At 38.7% G+C, this 23995-nt stretch overlaps 1 protein-coding gene across 5 annotated transcripts in view; it reads left to right on the top strand.

The window, feature by feature from the left end:
* The first annotated feature begins 2637 nt into the window (after positions 1 to 2637).
* The window catches only part of LOC100021431 (lipase member K-like), a 36736-nt gene continuing 15378 nt past the window's right edge, over positions 2638 to 23995 (top strand). For 2 of the 5 annotated variants that reach the window (XM_016428638.2, XM_007478305.3), the window contains exons 1-7: positions 2638 to 2871; positions 2973 to 3066; positions 12328 to 12443; positions 14128 to 14245; positions 15186 to 15384; positions 16675 to 16784; positions 18279 to 18415. In XM_016428638.2, coding sequence (XP_016284124.2) covers positions 3048 to 3066; positions 12328 to 12443; positions 14128 to 14245; positions 15186 to 15384; positions 16675 to 16784; positions 18279 to 18415 — 699 coding nt within the window. In that variant the 5' untranslated portion in view covers positions 2638 to 2871; positions 2973 to 3047. Of the gene's footprint in view, positions 2872 to 2946; positions 3067 to 11582; positions 11708 to 12327; positions 12444 to 14127; positions 14246 to 15185; positions 15385 to 16674; positions 16785 to 18278; positions 18416 to 23995 lie in introns of those variants that run through there. The other 3 variants (XM_056795542.1, XM_056795551.1, XM_056795561.1) reach the window with 3 other exon arrangements.

The following is a 23995-nucleotide window of genomic DNA, read 5'->3' as shown; positions in this document are numbered from 1 at the left end:
TGGCATGTGGCAGGTGCTTAATAAAACCTTTACCTTTTGTCCAGAATAGATGCTAGGTAGTGGCTCCAAGGCAGAAGAGCGGTAAGGGCCAGGCAATGGGGGTCAAGTGACTTGCCCAGGGTCACCCAGCTGGGAAGTGTTGGAGGCCAGACTTGAACCCAGAACCTCCCCCTCCAGGCCTTGCTCTCTATCCACTGAGTCACCCAGCTTCCTCAGAAAAGGTGCTAGTTGACTGACTGTGAAATGGACTGTTGACTCTGTAATAAATAATCAAATCTTCACACCACATAGCTGTCATGGCTCACACAGAATTCTCTTTTCGAAAGCCTTGATGCCGTCCTGACTAATGCGATACAGTCGAGCAGTGTGGATTGTGCTGGAGAGTGACGTTGGCTTTAGAGCCTTTTTTTGGTATTGACGTGTAGTACAAATACAAATGAGTGCTAACATCTACCTCACTTGATCCTCACAGGAAGTCAGGGAGGTAGGTGCTCTCATCCACATGTTACAGATGAGGAAACTGACTCCATAGAGGTTGTTAGGTCCAGACATTGGGCTAGGAAGTATCTGAGGAAGGATTTGAACTCAGGTCTTTTGCCACCCACGGAATCATCTAGCCACCTTCTACCTGTTTCATACCAGTCTCTAGTCATTGGGTCTGGGTTCAGGAAGATAGGAGTTAAAATCTGACGCTTCCTCCCTGTGTGACCCTGGACAAGTCACTTCATCTCTGTTTTCCTCATCAGGAAAATGGAGATAAGATGGTGTGAGGACCAAATGAGGCACATAGTATGGGCTCTCTAAACATTCGCTTTTAGCCAGTAACAGTAGCATCTCTCCCCAGAAAGCCATTCCCCACCCTCGTGACCCCTTCCAGCGCTTCATCAGGTCTCCGTTGGGACCTCATTTTGGGGGTGGAGAGCCCCAGCCTGATTTTCCAGGTCTCGGCCCTCGTGAGCCTCCAACACTGGGTTGTTTCGTGGGACCTCAGGGGTAAAAGGCGCATCAGCTTCGTGTTCCCGACTCCTTGGGTGCCAGAAGCTCCCGCTGCAAGATCTGCCAAGCAATGTACATGTGGTATGTGAGAGCTTGCCAGAAGGACTATGAGCGTATGATGGGGCTCCTCCCTGAGCGCCGAAATCAGTCCAGTCTAGTCTGGAGTCTGCACAAAGGGCTGGATCAAACGTTCCTGAAGGTATCGTCACTTTTCCAGATTTCCTACCAGTATTCCAATTTGACCAGAGAGATGATTATCTCTGTGTGTGGATATATGTAATCATACGTGTGGATTTACATATACATACATGCACATACAAATAGACATGTATGGATATGTGTGACTATGCATGTATGTGCGTGACTATCGCTGCCCCTCTAAATACACACAGCTCTCTATTTTATATATAAATGCGTATGTGTGTGCGCGTGTGTGTGTGCGTGTATTTGGCTGTGCTTCAGTCTGGAATGCTGTCCTCGGGGGACGTCTTGACATGCACGTGAATTGCATTTGAATGAGGTAGAGTTGCAGCAAGTCCTCGGAGCCCAAAGATGAGACACAAATCAGGATGACCAGCCATGGCATGGGATGCGGTGGATGGCCTTGGCTTCTTCAACACCTAGGCAAGCTCCAAGAGCTCCACAGCACCTTCTTGTGTCTCCTTCATGACTTACGTGTCTCCATTCTGCTGGAGGAAGTCTTCCCATGGCTGGTGTAGACATCCCCTAATTCGCCGATGCGTTTGAGACCTCGCAGTTCCCCTCAGCCTTGTTTGGTCCATCTGCCCCGATGGGTTTACCACGATGTAGCTGCTGTACTTGCTAGAGCTTCTCGGAGCTCCATGTGAGAACTAGTCCCCGGCCAAATAAGAGTTAAAGCAACTCACAGAGAAAGAAGTCAAAGGGTCAACTTGGAATAAAATTACACTGGTTTTGCACAAGCCAAAATAATGCAGCAAAAATTAGCCTCTCTGGGCTTCAGGGTTATTATCTATGATCAAACAATCATCAGGCACTTGTTAGGCACCCACTAACGCAGCCATGGGATAGACAAAGAAAGAAGAGAATTACTCCGACATTCCAAAGAAAGACGTGATAGCCACGCACACTTTTTCGTGCCCACATCCCAGCTCATTTCCCAGTGGAGGCCAGAAGGTACTCGTAGTCAGGGGCTGGGAGGGAGCAGGACGTGATAGCCCTTGAGCTGAGTCTTAATGGAAACCAGGGATTCTATGAAGTGTAGATGAGGAGGGAAGACCTCCAAAGGATGGAGAACAGCCAGTTTAAAGACACGAGATGAGAGATGGAGAGTCATGGGGATGCTTGAGCTTCTAAGGCCTCCCTTTGGAGGAACGTCAACATGGCTGGACAATAGTGTGTTGAGGAGAGTAAGGGGGAGTGTGGAAGCACAACAGCAGATCTCAAATGTTTAGATAATTAAAGTTAAGCAACGCTCTGGACCTAGCGAAAGTGTGCTGAGCTCAATATGGACAAGCTGCCAGTTGATAATGAAAACAAAATGGCCTACGTGCCAACTTGAGCGCACGCTCTGAGATATTAACGTTCTCTTCCTGTGATAAGATAGAGGTTAGCTCATTGTTTCTCATAAAACTACTTTCATTTGAATCCTATGATTTACAATGTTATTTTTCATTCTGGACACTGTAGGATCCAGACTGTTCTGATCACACATCCCCCGTTGTCCCTTTGACTCGTTTTCCCTTCCCAGGGATAAGTCCCATGTTCCCAAGTTGTAACTTAACATAGAGCCTGAGAGTGAGGTCATTTCTGTGAGAGTTTGAGACCCCGACATCTTGGTCCAGGGGCTGGTTGACGGAGAAGGATCTCTGCTCGACGACGGTCCTCCTAATAGAGGTTTGAATTTTTTAAATTGGCCTTTTAATAAAATGTTGTTGCCAATAGATCAGATCACTAAAGACAATGCTGAAGGATGCTTTACGTATTTGCTTTGACAGTGTGGTGCCTCGGACTGCCATCAGTTTCCAGTAAAGGTTGGCATTGACACAAGAGCCTTTTCTCCACTGAGCGTCATGGACCCAGTTATCAAAGGTAAGAGAATGTCATCTAAAAGGCCAGCAAGAAATTATCTGCAGCTGTCAGACTGTGCTCAGATCCCTTCCAGACCATGTTGTGCCTATACTTCAATTGCTGGGTACAATGCTTGAAAGGGGAAAGGGGGAATATTTTTTATTTAACTTTTATTTCACCTTGTTTTGTTTCGTAGGATACCAAGTTACCACTTGTGGTTGAAAAAGAAATTTTCACCATATTGGATATTAGTTTAACTTGGTTTTAATATACGTGGAGTCAACAAAAATCCCACTCGGTGATTTCAGTTTTCATTAACTAGCAAGAATGAAATGGAATAAGCATTTAACTGCCTGTTGTCAGGCCCTGTGCTAAACCCTTTAGAAAAATGGTCTTATTTAGTCCTCATAATAACCGAGTTACCCTCTTTTACAGATTGGAAAATAGAAATAGACAGGCTAACTGACTTATTTGGAGTCACAGAGCTTGGCAGTTTCTGAGGTTGGATTTGAACTGGGATCTCATTGACTCAAGGCCAGCACTCTATTTACTACATCCCCTATCCATGTGTCTTGTTTTCAGGATGAAAGGTATCTTCCCATCCCAATTGCCTTATTCATAAGCAATCTTTAATGAATTGAGTTTAGAAATAGGACTTTCTGGGTGTTAAATCCCCCTAGTGAGGTTCATGCTTTCTCTGTGCTAAAAGAGATTATGAATTTTACAGAATTGTGATCAATTCACTCCAGTATGAAAATTAATTTATCCTTGAAAGCTATGTATGATATAGTTTTCTTTATTATATAATAAATCTGTCCACCAGATCGAAGATATCTTTTTTATCAACTCATTTGTTCGTTACATTAAAATTCCCAGACATCTCCCTTGGCCCCTGTCCTCCCTGCACTAAAGTAAAGTAAGCATCACTTGACAAAAAGATACGTGTATATTTAAAACTACATCTTGATTTTTTTCTGTTTATCAAATTCTTTCTCTGGAGGTAGACATCAAGAAGTCATTCTTCAGACGCTGTGTATAATGCTCCCTTTATTCTGCTCATTTTGCTCTTCAAAATTTCATGTAGGTCTCTTTATATTTTTATATCAATTTGCTCCTCATTTCTTACGGTGTGGTAGCATTCCATCGCAATCATATACACATTGTTTCCATCCATTCCTCAATGGAGGGGCATCCCATGAATTTCCAGTTCATAGACATTTTAAAACATAGAAGTTCTCTTCCTTTTTCCCTAATCATCTTGGGATGGTTAGGCACATTATTCTATGTGTATACACACAAGAGGTGTTTTATTATTATAACTCTTTGGGCATAATTCTAGATTACTCTCTAAAGTGACTGGATCAGGTCATGGTTCCAACAATAGTGTATTAGTATCCCTGCTTTTCCACATTATCTCCAACATTTGCCATTTTGCCCTCTTATAATTTTAGCCAATCTGATATGTTTGAGATGATATCTCAGAGTTTCTTTGATTTGCATTTCTTTAATCAATAATGATTTAGAGCATTATTTCATATCCTTCTATATAACTGATTTCTTCATCCAAAAACAGTTTGTTCATATATTTTGACCATTTATCAAATAGGGAAGGTGTCATCTTATTATAAATTTGACAAAATTCTCGATACATTTTAATTATAAGAACTCTAATGAGGAAAATGTTCAATTTCCCCCCCAATTTTCTACTTTCTTTTTTGTTTTAAACACTCATTATCTCTTTTAGGATTAATACTATGCCTTCAAAGCAGATGAGTGGAAATGACTAGGAAATGGAGTTAAGGTGACTAGCCCAGAATCACAAAGCTGAGTAATGTCTGAGGTCAAATTTGAATCCAGGACCTCCTGCTTGAAGACTGGCTCTCAATCCACAAAGCCACCTATCTGCTCTCTCTGCCTTTCTTCAGATCTTGGCTACATTAGTTATATTTCTTTAAAACCTTTTTAATTTAATATATTCAAAATTATTCATTTTGCTTTTCCCAGTGCTTTTTATCCTTTGTTTATTCTTAAATTATTTTCTCATCCTTAAGCCTGACAGGTAATATCTTCCCTGTTCTTCTAATTTCTCTCTGATACCTCTCTTTATGCTTAGCTCACATAACCATTTTGATTTTACCTTGGCAAATGGTGAAAGACACTGGTCTATATACAGTTCCTGCAAGATTGCTTTCTAGCTTGACCAACAATTTTTACCAAATATGGAATTCTGATTATCTATTTATTTCTTTTAACGAGATCTCTTTTTGCTTTTGTTTTGTCTTAAATCATGATTGCTACCTCAGCAGAAGTATAATAGATTCTGCGGTAGCCCCTTATTTTTTCTCTGTTTGTTTCTCTTTCAAGTGTAATTTTTGTAAATGACATAATGTTGGATTCTGTTTTCTGATCCATTCTGGTATCCATTTCCTTCTATGTATGAGTTTAACCCATTCACATTCACAATTATGATTATGAACTGTGTTAATCCCCTTCTCTTACTCCCTTTCCCTTGTACTTCTCTACTGACTATTCCTCTTAGTGTGTATGTTATTCCCTTTGAAATAACTGAAGAATGTGAGGCTCAAACATTGTCTTCCACCAATACTCACTTTTCCTTCCTTTTATGTCTATTTTATGAAACAATTTCTACCATTCTTCCTCTCCCCCTTCTTCCAGTGCATCCTTCTTTCTCTCTTCTTAGTTTTTTGGAGGATCTTTCCATCATAGCCAACTTACACATGTTCCCTCTGTCTAGATACACTCTTTTTAATTGCCCAAATAATGGGAGCTTAGGAGTTATAGATATCAAATCCCCATATTGGAATCTAAACAGTTTAACATTATTCAGTCCCTTATCATTTTTATTTTTTGTTTCCATTTCTATGCATCACTTGAGTATTATATTTTAAACTCATATTTTCTACTCAACTCTGGTCTTTTCATTAGGAATGCTTGAAAATCCTCCATTTTATTAAATATTCATCATTCTCTCAAAAGATTTACACACAATTTGCTTTTCTGTTTATTTTTTTATTTACAAAATATGTTCTTTCCTTCCTATCACCTTAAATTAAAAGGAAAGATGCTTGTGATGTATGCATAGTCAAGCAAAACAAATCTCCACATTATCTCTATGACAAGATAATATTTATCCATAAAATGGAATTCAGCCTTAAAGGTTCTCCAGTAAGAAGCTTCCCATGAATGTATTAAGATTACCCATGATTCTTTTTGTTGTTGTTAATAGAAATTTTTGCTGTTCATTTTTACATTTTGTTCCCATGGTTACATGATTCTTGTTGTCTCCCTTCCCTTTTTTTCCTACTTGCTCCTGGAGTTTACAAGCAATTTCACTGCATTATACATATATTATCACTCAGATCCTATTTCCATATTATTCATTTTTGTAACTGAGTAATCTTTTAAAACCAAAACCTCAAATAATATGCCCATACAAACAAGTGATAAGTCATATGTTTTCTTCTGGATTTCTACTCCCACAGTTTTTTCTCTGGATGTGGATAAGATTTTTTCTCATAAGTTCTTTCAGAGATGTCCTGGATTCTTGCATTGCTTTTAGGCACAAGGTCAATTACATTTGGTCATCCCACAATGTTTCAATTATTGTGTATCATGTTCTCCTGGTTCTGCTTATTTCCCTCTGCATCATTTCATGTAGGTCTCACCAGTTATTATAGAAATCATGCAAGGGTCAGCTGGGTGGCTCAGTGGATTGAAAGCCAGGCCAAGAGACAGGAGGTCCTAGATTCAAATCTGGCCTCAGACACTTCCTGGCTGTGTGGTCCTGGGCAAGTAAGTCACCTAATCTCCATTGTCTAGCCCTTACCATTCTTCTGCTTTGGAACCAATACACAGTATTGATTCTCAAGCAGAAGGTAAGAGTTAAAAAAAAAAATCAAGCAGTTGATCATTCCTTATAGCACAATAGTATTCCATCACCATCAGATGTCAAATTTGTTCAGTCATTCCCCAATCAAGGGACATCCCCTCATTTTCCAATTTATTGACACCACAAAGAATACAACTATAAATATTTTTGTACAAACAGAACCTTTCCAATTTTTTTATCTCTTTGGTACACAAGCCCAGTAGTGGTATTGCTGGATCAAAGGACATGCATTCTTTCAATGCCCTTTGGGCATAATTCCAAATTGCCTTCCAGATGGTAGGATCAATTAACAACTCCACCAGCAAGGGCATTAGTGTCCCAATTTTGTCACATACCCTCCAATATTTATTACTTTCCTTTACTGTCATATTTGTCACTCCACTAGGTACAAGATGGCACCTCAAAGATGTTTTGATTTGCATTTCTTTAATCAGGAGGAATTTAGAACATTTTTCATATGATTATTGATAGTTTTGATTTTTTCATCTGAAAATTGCTTATTCATATCCCTTGACCATTCATTAATTGGGGAATTATATGATTTTTTATAAATGACTAAGTTCTCTGTACAGTTGAGAAATTAGACCTTTGTCAGAGAATTTTGTTATAAAATTTTTCCCAGCTAGTTGCTTCCCTTCTCATTTTTGTTGCATTGGTTTTATTTGTACACAAACTTTTAATCAAAATTATTCATTGTATATCTGGTAACATTCTCTGTTTCTTGCTTGGTCTTAAATTCTTTCCTTCTCCATAGATCTGACAGGTATACTATTACATGTTCACCTAATTAACTTATCATATCACTATGCTTAAATCATGTACCTATTTTGACTTTATCTTGGTTTGGGTTGTGAGATATTGATCTAAACCTAATTTTTACCATATTGTTTTCTAATTTTCCCAGGAGTTTTTGTCAAATAGTGGGTTCTTATCCCAAAAGCTAGGATCTGTGGGTTTATCAAACACAAGATTGCTAGGGTTATTTACCTGTAATTTAGCACATTGATCTACCCTTGTATCTCTTATCCAGTAACAGACTATTTTGATGAATACTGCTTTATACTACAGTTTAAGATCTGGCACTGCTAGATCACCCTACTTCACTTTTTTTCCCCATTAATTCCCTTGATATTCTTGATCTTTTGTTCTTCCAGATGAATTTTATTATTATTTTTCTAATTCTAAAAAAAAGTTTTCTGGTAGTTTCATAGGTATGGCAATGAATAAGTACATTAATTTGGGTAGGATTGTCATTTTTATTATATTAGCTCATCCTACCCAGAAGAAATTAATGTTTTTGCAGTTGTTTAGATCTAGTTTTAATTGTATGAAAAGTGTTTTGTAGTTGTGTTCATATAGTTTTGTAAAAATTAAATTATATCTCTAATAGTAAAAATATTATATTTTTGGAGCTTTATTAAGGATCATTAGAAATCAAGGAATAAAGAGGATACAAAATAAAAACCATGTGCCCATGGCTGATTAGCCCATTTAAAATCCCCGCACTTAGCTTACCACTATCTTTGCTGCATCATTTGCAAAGGAAGAGGGTGGGAGGCATTACTGCTAGTTAAATACCAATAATCATGATCTTGACAACATGGAGACGCAGGAGAGATTATTGGGGATTCTAGGAAATACCAAGGACTTCTGGGAATTGAAGTCTAGGGTTCAAAATCTCCATTTATACAGTTTGTCTTGGCAGATAGATTTACAAATATTTTATATTGTCCAGAGTGGTTTTAAATGGAGTTTCTCTTTCTAATTCTTGCTGCTGATTTTTGTTGGAAATATATAAAAATACTGATGATTTATGTGGGTTTATTTTGTACCCTGCAACATTGCAAAAGTTATTGATTATTTCCATTAGTTTTTTAGTTATTTTCTAGGATTCTCTAAGTATATCGTCATATCATCTACAAAGAGTGATAGTTTAGTTTCCTCATTACCTACTTTAATCCCTTCAATTTCTCTTTATTCTCTAATTTCTAAAGCTAGATTTCTGGTACAATATTATATAATAGTAGTGATAATGGGCATCCTTGATTCACTCCTGATCTTATTGGGAAGGCTTTTAACTTATCTCAGTTGCAAATGATAATTGTTGATGATTTGTAAAAAATACTACTTATTTTGAGGAAAGGCCCTTTTATTCCTATACTTTCTAGTGTTTTCAATAGGAATGGGTGCTGTATTTTGTCAGTTGCATCTATTGAGCTAATCATGTGATTTCTGTTGGTCTGATTATTGATAGGGTCAATTATGTGGATGGTTTTCCTACTATTAAACCGTCCTTGCATTGATGGTATAAATCACACTTGGTCAAAGTGATTAAGTTTTAGGATAACTTGCCATCATCTCGTTGCTAGGGTTTTATTTAAGATTTTTGGTCTGTAGTTTTATTTCTCTGTTTTTCGTCTGCCTGGCTTAGGTATCAGTACCATATTTGTGTCATAAAAAGAATTTGGTAAGACACTTTGCATATTTTAATCAAATAATTTGTGTGGTATTGGAATTAGTTGTTCTTTAAATGTTTGATAGAATTTACTTGTGAATCTATCTGGCCCTGGGGATTTTTTTTTTCCTGGGCAGTTCATTGATGGTTTGTTCAATCTCTTTTTCTGAGAAGGGATTATTTAAGCATTCTATTTCCTCTTTTGTTAATCTAGGCAATTTATATTTTTGTAACTATTCATCCATTTCACCTAGACTGTCATATTAATTGTCATATAATTAGAGAAAATAGCATTGCCCATCACCACCCTCATCCTTCCTCCATAATAATTTTTCACACCTCTTTATGTTATATAATTTACACCATTCCATCTCTCCCTTCCCTTTTCTCTCAATGCAATCCTTTTTTTACCCCTTGATTTTTTTTGTATATTGTATCATCATAATCTGTTTACTTCCCCAATCTCTAACTATATTCTTTCTATATGCTCTACTACTAAGAATAATGTTGAAGAATTGCATATATCAGGGGCAGCTGGGTAGCTCAGTGGATTGAGAGCCAGTCCTAGAGACAGGAGGTCCTAGGTTCAAATCTGGCCTCAGCCACTTCCTAGCTGTGTGACCCTGGGCAAGTCACCTGACCCCCATTGCCTAGCCCTTACCACTCTTCTGCCTTGGAGTCAATACACAGTATTGATTCCAAGATGAAAGGTGAGGGTTTAAAAAAAAATTAGAATTGCATATATCCTCTTTCTATGTTGGAATACATGCAGTTTGACCTTATTAGGCCTTTAATTTTCTCTTTCTTAGTTATGTTTCTAGACTTCTCTTGGATCTCATGTTTAGACTTCAAATTTTTTTGTTTAGATCTGTTTTTTTCCTCAGGAACACTTGGAAACCTTCTATCATATTGAATAACCATATTTTCCCTTGAAAGAATATATTCAGTTTTTCTGGATAGGTGACTCTGGCTTGTAAACCTGAAACTTTTGCCTTCCTGAATATCATATTATATGCCTTCTGATTCTTTAATGTGGAAGCTGCTAAGTCCCGTGTGATCCTAACTATAGATCCATGGTATTTGAGTTGTTTCTTTCTGGTTGGTTGAAGTATTTTCTCCTTGGTTTAGGTGCTCTTGAATTTAGTTATTATATTCCTGGAAGCTGTCATTCAAGGATTTCTTTCTGAAGGTGATCTACAGATTCTTTCAATTTCTCTTTTATTTTCTTGTTCAAGAATATCTGGGCAGTTTTCTTTGATAATTTCCTGTATTATGATGTCCAGGTTTTTTGTTTAATCATGTCTTTCCAGTAGACCAATAATTCTTAAGTTGTCTCTCCTGTATCTAGTTGCTTTGCAGTCTGAAATATCATATCCCAAGCCTTCTGCTCCTTTAAAATGGAAACCTCCAAGTCATGTGTGATTGTAACTGTGACTTCATGGAGTCTAACTGGTTTCTTTCTGTAAGCTTGAAATATTTTCTCTTTAATTGTGGAACTCTAAAATTTGGCCTTAATAGTTCTTGGAGTTTTCATCTGGGGGTCTTTTCTTGGGAGGTGATCAGTAGGTTGTTTTCAGTTTCTATTTTACCTTCCGCTTCTAGGATATCAAGGTATATTTCCTTGATAGTTTCTTAAAATATGATATCTAGCATCCTTTTTTTATTATGACTTTCAGGTACTCCAATAATTTTTAAGTGATCTCTTCCCAATCACTTTTTCTGTTGCAATAGTTCACATTTTCTTTTATTTTCATTCTTTTTATCATTTTATTATTTATCAATGTCTCATGATGTTATTATCTTCTACTTATCCAATACTAATTTTTAAGAAATTATATTTTTCAGTGAGCTTCTGTACCTCCTTTTCTATTTGTCCAATTATACTTTTTAAGAACTTCTCTTTAGTTAAGTAATTTGTCTAAGGTGACATAACTGATAAATATTATAGCCAGGTAATCAGAACCCACTCCTGCAGGAATCTATTCCAGTGTTCTATCATATATCTTTCTACCACCTCATACAGCTGCATTGTCGATGAAAAGTATGGACTCAATTGACTGGAAGGTGCCTTCCTACTCAAAGACTCCATGGATTATTGTACCTATGATTGGTCATATGCTGAAGGGAATCAAGATTCTAGTAATCTTTGTAGTTGTCATTGTTCTCTTACAGAGTGATGTTACATCAAAGGGCCAGATTTGGCATTACTACTCTGAAGGATTATGGGAAACAGTCCTTCCCATGGCAAACTTTCCTTTCTCTGAACAGAACAACAGCCTAACTTTCTATAACCAAATGTTAGTATCTATTTGTTCCCAGATATGTTCCAACTGGATATAAGTGACTCTTCCTGCTAAATCAACTATGAATTATGCTAATGTTTTCACTGTTTTCTCAAAGGAATGTGAAAGTTTATTAAAATAACCAGTAAAGAACTGGTCTATCACACCCTGTAGGGTGTCTATGGTCTGGTTCTTACACTATAGCTGCAATAATAATTATATAAGAAATGCCAAGTACCTCATTCATTCCTGAATATTTGTGGGAGCTTTTCATCAAGTATTTGATTTGGATTAAAATGTAACTTATAAATGTTGGCTATTATTTCTATTAGGGAATATTTCAATTAAATTCAGCTAGATGGTGCTGTGAATAGAATCCAGGGTCTATTCAGTTCAAATTTAGCCATGACAACTGATTAGGTATGTGTCTCTGAGCAAGACACTTAACCTCTGTTGGCCTCAGTCCTCAACTGCAAAATGGGGATAACAGCACCTGCCTCCAAGGGTTGTTGTAAGGATCAAAAGCTCTTAGCGGAGTTCCTGGAACATAATATGCATATTATATATATATATTCTCTTCTCTCCCCTGTCCCTCTAGTGTCATTGATCACAAATCAACCTTTCTTTCTCTTTAGGAAGATGTGAAATCCAGTGGCTTTTAGCAGATGCTTGTTGGATACTTCTTTTGGGAACTGCTTTTGGCAGCACTAACATTACACGTGTGCAAAATCCAGAAGCTGACATGAATATCGTAAGTCCTGTTAATGAAAATGGGAAATGAGTTCAGTGCCTGGCTCATAGTATTTCTCTTCTCCCCAGTTCCTGCCCCCATACTAGGGGACTTTTTTGAGTGTCTGAATGTCTTTTATTATTTTTTTCCATATTTATCCTATTTGTGATTAAACACAACTTCATCTGACAATTTAAAGGCAATTCTCATAAACAAGAAAAAAGAGCAACTCTGGCCAAAATAAAAGGGGCAAGTTATAGAAGAGTAAAAAAAAAAAAAGAATTTAAAATGTCATCCTCAGAAAAGCACATTTTAAACAAGCAAACAGAAGATGGCCCCATTGGAATGATTACAAATTCAATAGGTCAAAAAAAAAAAGGATAAAGCTTCATGATTGGATCCCAGATAAGATAGAAACAGAAACAAAAATACAAAGTGCAGATGTGCCTAGTTGTGCTTCATCCACACAAGCCATTTGGGAAATTGATGTGACCAACAAGTCTTTAAATAAAGTGACACCATCTCTTTGGAAACAAACATCCAGTAATGGGATCTTGCAGGTATTTTATTCTGTTTCAGGTTACACTCTATCTGCTTTACAATGACTTTACCTGGAACAAAATATGTAGGGAAGGGAAGGGAAGGGAAGGGAAGGGAAGGGAAGGGAAGGGAAGGGAAGGGAAGGGAAGGGAAGGGAAGGGAAGGGAAGGGAAGGGAAGGGAAGGGAAGGGAAGGGAAGGGAAGGGAAGGGAAGGGAAGGGAAGGGAAGGGAAGGGAAGGGAAGGGAAGGGAAGGGAAGGGAAGGGAAGGGAAGGGAAGGGAAGGGAAGGGAAGGGAAGGGAAGGGAAGGGAAGGGAAGGGAAGGGAAGGGAAGGGAAGGGAAGGGAAGGGAAGGGAAGGGAAGGGAAGGGAAGGGAAGGGAAGGGAAGGGAAGGGTCATCCACATCTTCTCAGCCTTTGTCACCTCCACAACATTCAATCTAATTCCTAGGTCTATTGATTTGATCTGTTGGTATCTCTTGAATATGCTCCTCCCTCTCCTATAAAACTTGTTGTTTATTAGTTTAGGTATCCAACACCAACAAAATTGTAAGTGATCCAAACCTCTAGAAATGTGGGAATGTGACTTATTCCTACATGTGTGAATTCAAATCTATCCAGCCACTTATTACCTCTGTGACCTTGAGGTAGTTGATTCATTTCTTTAAACTTCACTGCTAAAGTATATAAAGTGGAAATGTTTTCCCTTCTTGTTCATGGTGTTGCTCTGAAGAAAGTACTTTGGAAGTCACAGAAAATCCCTTAAACGTGTTGGTAAACCTATGGCACATGTGCCAGAGGGGGCTGCTCCCTTCTCCCTCTCCACAAGTGCCTGAAGACATTTCTCACATGGTCTACCCCTCTGCCCAGGAACCCAAAGGGAGTTGGGGGTTATGTGGGGCGCTCACATGTGGTATGAGGGTTGCTGTTTGGGCACTGTCTCTAAAATGTTTGCTACCACTGCTCTAGAAAGCCCTCCTTAATATTATCTTTTGATGTTCCTCCCTTAACCCTTACATGATGCCTTCTGTAAGGGTCTCCCTCCTTTCTAAGACTGTCCCAAGATCTTTACCTTTCTCTATATGGCCCAGGAACATCTGAGGCTTTTACCTCAGATGTGTACTATCCAATGGCACCAATTTGAAGACTTTTTCTTTCCATACAGAGCCAGATTATTTCCTACTGGGGGTATCCCAGTGAAAAATATGATGTCAAAACAGAAGATGGCTTCATTCTTGGTGTATTCAGGATCCCTTATGGGAAAAGAAACTCCAACCAAACAGGTAGGAGTCACCATGTTATACATAGTTCAACACAATGAGACCTAAAGCTCATGTGAGTCAATGCCTAGAATTCACTTGGATAGGAGGTAGTTGAGGCATGATGGAAGAAAGAGTTCTGGGCTTGGAGGCAGGAACAGGTGGTTTAAATCCCCGCTTAGATATTTACTAGCTGTGAAAGTATCAATATAGGTTTAGAGGGTTTAGATATCAATAATTCAGTAAAAGCTAAAATAGAGCACACAATACAGTAGAACACATCAGCTTTATTGAGGAGACATTTTTATAGCATGAAAGGACAACTGAGGAGAATGGTAGAAATAGGGTTGGTTCACTTAGCCCTGAGGAGAGGTAGGCATATAAACACAACTAAATCCAGTAGGATTTTATAGGGTTCTTCTTTGGGTCAAGAAAGCCCATGAGGGGAGAATGAGTGAAGAATCCACATCTGGGGACCAGTGCTAATTCACGATAGTTCGGCCTGGCAGTGGGGGGAGGGTAAGATTCTTGGAGAACTGATGGGCTATTTGATATGATTCAAGCTATCCACAGTCAGGAAAGAGGTTTTTCACCCTTACTGGTGGTTTTACCCTAAAAGGGTAACTCAAAGCAGGATTTCTTCAGTGAGTGAAGGGGGAAGGTCTACTGGGGTCATTACAGTGATTTAGAGACAACAAGACCTCTCATTGATAGGGCACAGGATTTGGAGTTATAAGGACCTGGGATCAGATCCTGCCTTAGACTCTAGTTATGTGACTCTGTGACTCAGTTTCCATCTAGATGATGTGGGATGGGAATATAAGACCACTAAAATCTCTTCCAGTGATGTACCTATGATACATAGGGGAGTATTTAGGCATTTAGGCTTGCTTAGGAAGCAGATTCAGGGGGAAATACTTTTGAACTTGGTTATAAGATCTCTCTCTCCTCCTACATTCTGCAGCTCAGCGGCCCGTTGTCTATTTGCAGCATGGTATGTTTGTGTCTGCTAGTATCTGGATCGCAAATCCTCCCGAGAGCAGCCTGGCCTTCGCTTTGGCAGATGCAGGTTGTGATGTGTGGATGGGCAACAGCCGAGGAACTGTCTGGTCCCGGAAACATACGCACTATTCCCCAGAGTCACCCAAATTCTGGGCTTTCAGGTAGAAAAGTGATGATGTGTGAGAATGATATTCCATTGGGTTTCCTAAGGCTCTGTAAAACTCTTATAAAGTTCTTATAATGAGTGGTTGTGGATGATCAGGGAGACTTTCTGAAATAGGGCTCAAAAATGGATAGGAATTCAATAGGAGCAGAGGGGGAAGATGGTAATGGCAGAAATGTAGCATCGGCAATAATCCCTGGCATCTTCTATTTGGGGTTCCTGACTTGTTTTTCCCTATAGGCAGACCGTGTCCCACATAGAGGGGACTTGACATGTATGTTGTAGAAAGGAGCAAAGGGATAGACACATGTGATAGACTCCTCGCCGTCCATTCCTCCATTACTAAGAGGCCCTATCCAGTCTAGGGCTCCCCTCACCAGATGACAGAACCATTATTATGGGTCTACGACCTGAATTCCAAGAGCAAAGACTCCATTGTTGAGAATCTCTGGTGAAGGAATGCCCCAAATAGGGCCATCATTTCTCCAGATATGTCAATGATGAATGGGAAAATCCTTCCTCTGAATGTTCCGTGACTTAGGCAGAATTATGTCCTGCATTCCTGCCCCTCACAAGCACGAGCTCTAATTTGCTTCCATTAATCTCACCCACCTTTCATTAAGATCCATTTGGGCAGGCCTATGCTAGGCACTACAGTGAACTAGACAGATAACCAAGATGAGTGAGGAGACCCTGCCCTCATGGAGTTTGCAGGCTAATGGGGCACAGGAAGACTTCCTGGTGTTCTCATGGTCTGTGAAGGGGTCTACAGACATGGACATTGAGATAATTAAAGTGAGGCTTCTTCCCTGTTATCTAACCTTAATGTCTCTCCACGGTGTGGAAGCCACCTTAGGCTCTTAAAGGCTCTGGGAATATTCTCCAGTCTCTGATGGGCCCCACCAACCACAAAAGGACTTCAGTTGAAGTCTCTTTTTGTCCAAGGAACAGCACCGCCAAGTTCAGCAAGATTCATCCTCAGAAGACGGTTATAAGCAATGATTTGTTTTTATTTTTGGACATGAAACCCATTCAGTAAGACATGAGATGAAGAGAGTGGAGGATTAGGATGTGCCTCAGTTCATGGGGTATCCAACCTGCTAGATTCATGAGCCCATGAGACACTGAAGAGGAGTGTGTCTATCTATAAGTGTCTATTTCTTTAAAAATAGAGGCTACATTGAGTGTCTGACTCTCCCTCTCTCTCTCTCTCTCTCTCTCTCTCTTTCTCTCCCTCCCCCCCCCTCTCTCTCTCTCGCTCTCTCTCGCTCTCTCTCCCCCGCCCCAGTTTTGATGAAATGGCTAAATATGACCTTCCTGCCACTTTGAACTTCATTCTGAATAAAACCAGTCAAGAGCAACTGTATTACCTGGGCCACTCCCAGGGCACCACCACTGGTATGTATAGATCAAGGGGCATCAAAATCAAGTCAGCAAGTATGAATTAACACCTGCTTAATTGTCCAGGCATTGTCCTAGCTGCTGGAGAAGTAGATACCAAAGATATAAGTGAAGGAGATTGAAAAGTCTCTAATGCTAAGTCATAAACTTGGGGATTGCCTGGAAGGATGGTGATGGTGGAGACTTTAATGGAAACTGGAAGGGTTGGTAAAGGGTTTGCCTGGAAAGATCTGAATACACCGTAGACACATGAAGTTGGATATGATACAGAACTGCTGTGTAAAAAGGTACACTAGAGAGCTAGGGATAGGGGGCTAAAGCTCAGGGGGTCACCAGGGCTTTGTTGCAAGTCACCAAAACTTATAAATCATCTATATGGAGGTGGTCATTATATCTGATGAAGTCACACCCACAGAAGATTGAAAGAGAAGAGAAGGGGGCCCAGGACAGTCTTGGAGGTGCTAACTAAGGTAAGACAGGGAAGGTGGCTCAGGAAAGAACATGGAAAAGGAATGGTCAGATGGATCGGAGAACTACAAAGACAGCATCCAGGAACAAAGTGTAGTCAACAGCGTGATGTGGAGCAGGGGTCAAGAAGGATAAGGCTACAGAAAAGGCTCAGACTTGCCAAATAAGAGTCAGTAGCACTTGGGAGAGGAGTTTCATTTGATTTGTAAGGAGATAAGACAGATGGCAAAGGGCAGAAGAGCTATCCATGGTGTCATATAACATGACATTCCTTACCATGAAGACTCCCTACTAATTTTGCATGACAATAGTGCCTCTAAGAATCTTCAGTATAATTCATGGTGTTGTAGGCAATCTAGAACTAGATTTGGCCCATTTTCTCAATATAATTTAGATCTTAATTCTAATAGATGTGGCCAATTAAAAACTGAAGCAGAGAGAAAAGATTCCTCAACATCCCTCTCAGAACTACATTTTACCTTCATATCCACATAGGTAGAGAGGGCTTGTGCCCTCAGCCTGGTCAAACTCTGCAAGGTTCAACAGCTGCCCCAAAACAGGAGAGGTAAAGGTCTACCATTCTAGGTGACTCCGTAGTCAGCAAGAGCTCTGACCACAACTGATTAATCTTCATCACTCCTTTGGAATCCTGTAAAAAGTTTGAATCACCCCACAGGCCTCTAGACAGACACTTCTTCCATCTTCCTTCTCTCCATGGAAATAGCCTAGAAGTAAAATGGCTGATCTTAGCATTCTTTTCCATTCATTCACATCAATTACTATGGATTTTCCATTTGGCAGTTGTGACCCTGGACTAATCATTTGCCCTCTTTGGGCATCAGTTTCCTTACGTGAGTTCCAAAATCACTTCCAGCTCAAAATCTTGTTTTCTTTTTGCCACTTGAGATTCTCATCCTCACTGCCTTTAGTCTCATCCTCTGTGTGTGCAAGATAATTTGTAAAAAATTGTAAAAACAAAACAAAAACAAAAACCTACCATTAATGAATTTCTCTCTCATTCAGCTTTTGCAGCGTTCTCCACTAATCCAACACTGTCTAGCAGAATCAAACTTTTTTTTGCCTTGGCTCCAGTGGTTTCAGTGCAATACAGTAAGGGGCCCCTGAAGGCCCTGATATCCATCCCTACACCCATATTAAAGGTAGGTGATTCCTGAAGATTACCAACAATAAACCACATAATAATAACCTTCATTGACATATAGATTAAGAGTCTCAGGAAGATCTCATACATCCATCAATGTCAGATTTCATTTTTCATAGCATCAGCTGTTTCTTATAAAGGTCCATCAGTTCAGTTTCCCTCACCAGCATCACAGGAACATTCATTTGAAGCTGAATTTAAAATCTTTGAATTCATTTAGTCCAACTAACCTCTGTCTCTTTCTCTCTTTCTGTGCTTCTGTCTCTGTCTCTTTCTGCCTCTCTCTCTGTCTCTCTGTCTCTATCTCTTTCTGCCTCTCTCTCTGTCTCTCTGTCTCTATCTCTTTCTGCCTCTCTCTGTCTCTCTGTCTCTATCTCTTTCTGCCTCTCTCGCTGTCTGTCTCTATCTCTTTCTGCCTCTCTCTGTCTCTCTGTCTCTATCTCTTTCTGCCTCTCTGTCTCTCTGTCTCTATCTCTTTCTGCCTCTCTCTTTGTCTCTCTGTCTCTATCTCTTTCTGCCTCTCTCCCTGTCTGTCTCTATCTCTTTCTGCCTCTCTCTTTGTCTCTCTGTCTCTATCTCTTTCTGCTTCTCTCGCTGTCTGTCTCTATCTCTTTCTGCCTCTCTCTGTCTCTCTGTCTCTATCTCTTTCTGCCTCTCTCTGTCTCTCTGTCTCTATCTCTTTCTGCCTCTCTCTTTGTCTCTCTGTCTCTATCTCTTTCTGCCTCTCTCCCTGTCTGTCTCTATCTCTTTCTGCCTCTCTCTTTGTCTCTCTGTCTCTATCTCTTTCTGCCTCTCTCCCTGTCTGTCTCTATCTCTTTCTGCCTCTCTCTGTCTCTCTGTCTCTATCTCTTTCTGCCTCTCTCTTTGTCTCTCTGTCTCTATCTCTTTCTGCCTCTCTCCCTGTCTGTCTCTATCTCTTTCTGCCTCTCTCTTTGTCTCTCTGTCTCTATCTCTTTCTGCCTCTCTCCCTGTCTGTCTCTATCTCTTTCTGCCTCTCTCTGTCTCTCTGTCTCTATCTCTTTCTGCCTCTCTCTGTCTCTCTGTCTCTATCTCTTTCTGCCTCTCTCTGTCTCTCTGTCTCTATCTCTTTCTGCCTCTCTCTGTCTCTCTGTCTCTATCTCTTTCTGCCTCTCTCTTTGTCTCTCTGTCTCTATCTCTTTCTGCCTCTCTCCCTGTCTGTCTCTATCTCTTTCTGCCTCTCTCTGTCTCTCTGTCTCTATCTCTTTCTGCCTCTCTCTGTCTCTCTGTCTCTATCTCTTTCTGCCTCTCTCTGTCTCTCTGTCTCTATCTCTTTCTGCCTCTCTCCCTGTCTGTCTCTATCTCTTTCTGCCTCTCTCTGTCTCTCTGTCTCTATCTCTTTCTGCCTCTCTCTGTCTCTCTGTCTCTATCTCTTTCTGCCTCTCTCTGTCTCTCTGTCTCTATCTCTCCATCTTCCTACTTCTGATGTCCTCCTTTCTGTCAGTCATAAATATGCATATGCACATACATACAAATATATGTGTGTATATATATACATACGTTTTTATATCAGCTTCATTTCTGAACCTTTCTATCCCTTACTCAAAAGAGAAGTAAACACATTTTCTTATTTCTTCTCCAGGTTTGAACTTGGTGTTTGTAATGATACAATGTTAAGTTTTCCACCATTGATTCCATGCACACTATTGCAATTGTTATGTAAATTGCTTTCCCGGTTCTCTTGGACTCACTTTGTATCAGTTCATACTGATCTTCCCATGCTTATCTGAATTCACCACATTCATCATTTCTCATACTCTAGTTATAATCTATTTATTCTATTCCATTAATATACTCCAGTTTGTTAAGCTATTATAGACATTTTGATCTAATTGAAGAAATTGAAGCCTAAAGAGATTGAGATGGTCAGCCTAGAATCACATATATAGTAAGGAAGACTGCTAGGCCTTGAACCCAGATCCTCCAGCTTCATTCCAATTCTTTCCAAGGTTCCAGGGTTATTGCTGGATCAGAGGGTATGCACACTTTTAGAGCTAATTGTTCTCCAGAAGAGTTGGATTAGATCACAACTCCACCAGCAGTGCACACGTGACCCAATTTTTGCACATGCCTTCCAACATTTAGCATTTTCTTTTTCGGTCATATTGGCCAATCAGATAGATGTGAGGTTGTACGTCAGAGTTCCTTAATTTGTATTTTTCTAGTTAGTAGTTATTTAGAACGTTTTCTCATATGACTATAGATGACGTTCACTTCTTCATCTGAAAACAGTCTGTTCATACCTTTGACCATTTATCAATTGGAGAATGACTTATTTTTTTATCATGAATTTGAATCATTTCTCTATGTATTTGAGAAGTGAAACCTTTAGATGATGTGCACTGTATTAGTGGGGGACTTTGAAGAAGGAACCAAAGTTTGCCAGACACTTGGGGATTGAATATAATGTAACACCTCCTTCCTTCCTCCCCTTCCCCCAAGTTGGCTGTTAACAAATGGAGTCAGTTCTGACTGGACTAAAAGGCTAAGTGAAATTTCCCCTCAGCCTCCTTCTTGAAATGATGTCCTTTGAAGGTCCCCTCCTAACACACTGAGTCTGACTGAAGTCTCTATTAAAAATCAAGATGTCTATTTTATTTAGGTCAGAAGGGTTGAAGAGTAATGAGGGCAGAGGGAAAAGGGAATCCCTAGCTATTTCCTATACAGATCTTGGGGTTTTGAAACAGTGAGTCTTTCTTCAGGATAAGCTCTGAGGTTCCCCTGAGGGACAAAAGTCTTTTTTCTAAAAAGTGTCACCAGTTGACAGATAAGATTTCTGTGGCTCGGGCAAAAGGATTGAGAAATTGGGTGTCTTCACAGCAGAGGTTTAGTTCCTTCTCCTCTTCAGCTCCAGGAGCAAAGAACCCCTTCCCAGCTTCCCAACTGCCCTTTTGAGCTTGGCTGAAAAATTCCATACTATCCCCTGAAATCAGCTGGGGTTCCATTTCCTCTTCTCCTGAGATAGATTTGTCAAATTCAAATTTTCCATTGCTTCTGGGTTTTCCCTCTTATACAGTACCTAATTATCCGTCACTTTATTTCTTATCCAGTAACAGATGCAATACAGTTTGAAATCTGTTATTACTAGGATAACTTCCTTCACATTTTTTTTCATTAATTTCCTTGACTTTCTTGACCTTTGGTTCTTCTGGATTAATTTTGTTATTATTTTTCCAGTTTTATAAAATAATTTTTGGCCAGTTTGATTGGCTAAATACTACTAAATAAATAGATTAACAAGCAAAATTGTCATTTTTATTATGTTTACTTGGCCTACCTATGAGCAATTAATATTTTTTTTCCAATTGTTTAGATCTGACTTTGTGTGAAAAGTGTTTTGTAACTGAGTTCATAAAAGTTCTGAGTTTATTTTGACAAGTAGACTCAAATATTTTATATGATCTATCATTAATTTAAATGGATTGTCTTTTTCTTCTACTTGACCTTATTGGTAATATATAGAAATACCAATGACTTCTGTGGATTTGTTTTATATTATGCAACTTTGCTGAAGTTTTTGATTATTTCATCTATTTTAGTTGATTCTCTAGGATTTTCTAAGTATGTTATCATATCATCTGCGTAGAGTGATAACTTTGTTTCTTCATTGCTTATTCTAATTCTTTCCATTTCTTTTTCTTCTCTTATTACTACAGCTTGCATTTCTAGTACAATTTTGAATAATGTGGTAATAGGCAAACTCGTTTCACCTCTGATCTTATTGGGAAGGCTTTTAGCTGGTTTCCATTACAAATAATGTTTTTGGTTTTAGATAGATACTAAGCTTATTCCTATGCTCTCTGGTTTTTTAATAGGCCTGGATGTTTTATTTTGTCAAAAGCATTTTCTATATTTATTGAGGTAATGTTATGATTTCTATTAATTTTGTTATTGATACCGTCATAATCCTGGAATCTGCTAGCTACTATTTTATTTAAAGTTTTTGTGTCAATATTTATTAGGGAGATTTAGTTTTATCTCTGTTTTGGCTCTTCCTTTTTTAGTAGTCAGAAAAGGAATTTGGTAGAACTCCTTCTTGGAAATCAATCTGGTCCTGCCAATTTTTTTCTTGGGGAATTCATTGGTGATTTCTTCAATTTCCTTTTATAAGATGGGATTGTGTAAGTAGTCTACTTCCTCATCTGTTGACTTGGATAGTTTCTATTTTTGTAAATATTCAATCATTTCACTTAGATTATAAAATTTATTGACATATAATTGAGTAAAATAACTAAATAATTGTTTTAAATTCCTCTTAATTGATGGTGAATTCATCCTTTTCATTTTTGAATTTGGTAATTTGATTTTCTTCTTTCTTTTTTAATTAAATTAACCAATTAGCTTTATTTATTAGTTCAATGATGTTCTTATTGTCAATTTTATTTATCTAACTTTTGATTTTCAAGCTTCCTAATTTGGTGTTGAATTGGGAATTTTTAATTTGCTCTTTTTTTTAGTGCCTAATTATTTGATCTATTCTTTTTTAGTGCCCAATTAATGGATCTATTCTTTCTCTAAATTATTGATCTTTGTATTTAAATGTATAAATTTTACCTTAAGTATTGCTTTAATTGTATCCCAAAAATTCTGGTATATTACCTCACTGTTGTTCTCTTTAATGAAATTATTGTTTCCATAATTTGTACTTTGTCTCACTTATTCCTTAGAATTATATTACTTAGTTTTCAATTACTTTTTTATTTTGGTTATTTTCTCACTATTTATTTATTACTCAATTATATGTAAAAACTATTTAAATTTTTTTCTAAAACATTTTGAGTCTCAAATTCTCTCCCTTTCTCCCCCCCCCCTCCCCAAACCACTGAGATGGTAAGCAATCTAATATAGATTTTGAATGTTCAGTTAAGTAATCTATTGTCCATATTAATCTTTTTGGGTAAGGAAATGTGAACAAAAAATTAAGAAAGTGGAAGAGATATGCTTTGGTCTTGATTCAAACTCCAACAGTTCTTTCTCTGGAAGTAGATGGCATTTCTTAACATGAGTCCTTTGGGATTGTTTTAGATTAATGTATTGCTGAGAATAGCTAAATTGATCACAATTATTCATCACACAATCTTGCTGTTCCTATGTGCAGTGTTCTCTTGGTTCTGCTTGCTTCACTCTGCAGCAGTTTGTGTAAATATTTACAGGTGGAAGAGGGGAAAGGGTGTACCTACTAGGTGTAAGGTGGTGAACATTTTTCACATGACTACAGATAGCTTTAATTACTTTGTCTGAGAATTGCCTGTTCATATCCCTTGACCATTTATCAATGCGGGAATGTATTGTGTCCTTATAAATTTAACTCAGTTCTCTATAGATTTGAGAGATGAGGCCATTGTCAGAAATACTTGGGAGTCTGCACTGCATTTCAACCCTGGTTCAACCCATTTTTTGAGGAGGTGTTCCAAGTTGTTTGGGACTGAAAAAGTGTTTCACCTCTTTCTTTTATGGGTTCTGCTGCTCCAGAATTTATTTTGAGATCGTATATCAGTGTTGTTTGGAGGGTAATTTCATAGAAATCAGGGAGGTCCGTATGTCTTCTCTGACACATTGG

The sequence above is a fragment of the Monodelphis domestica genome, chromosome 1, assembly GCF_027887165.1.
Source record: "Monodelphis domestica isolate mMonDom1 chromosome 1, mMonDom1.pri, whole genome shotgun sequence".
NCBI classification, from domain to species: Eukaryota; Metazoa; Chordata; class Mammalia; order Didelphimorphia; family Didelphidae; genus Monodelphis; species Monodelphis domestica.
This window is presented reverse-complemented; position numbering and strand designations above follow the sequence as displayed.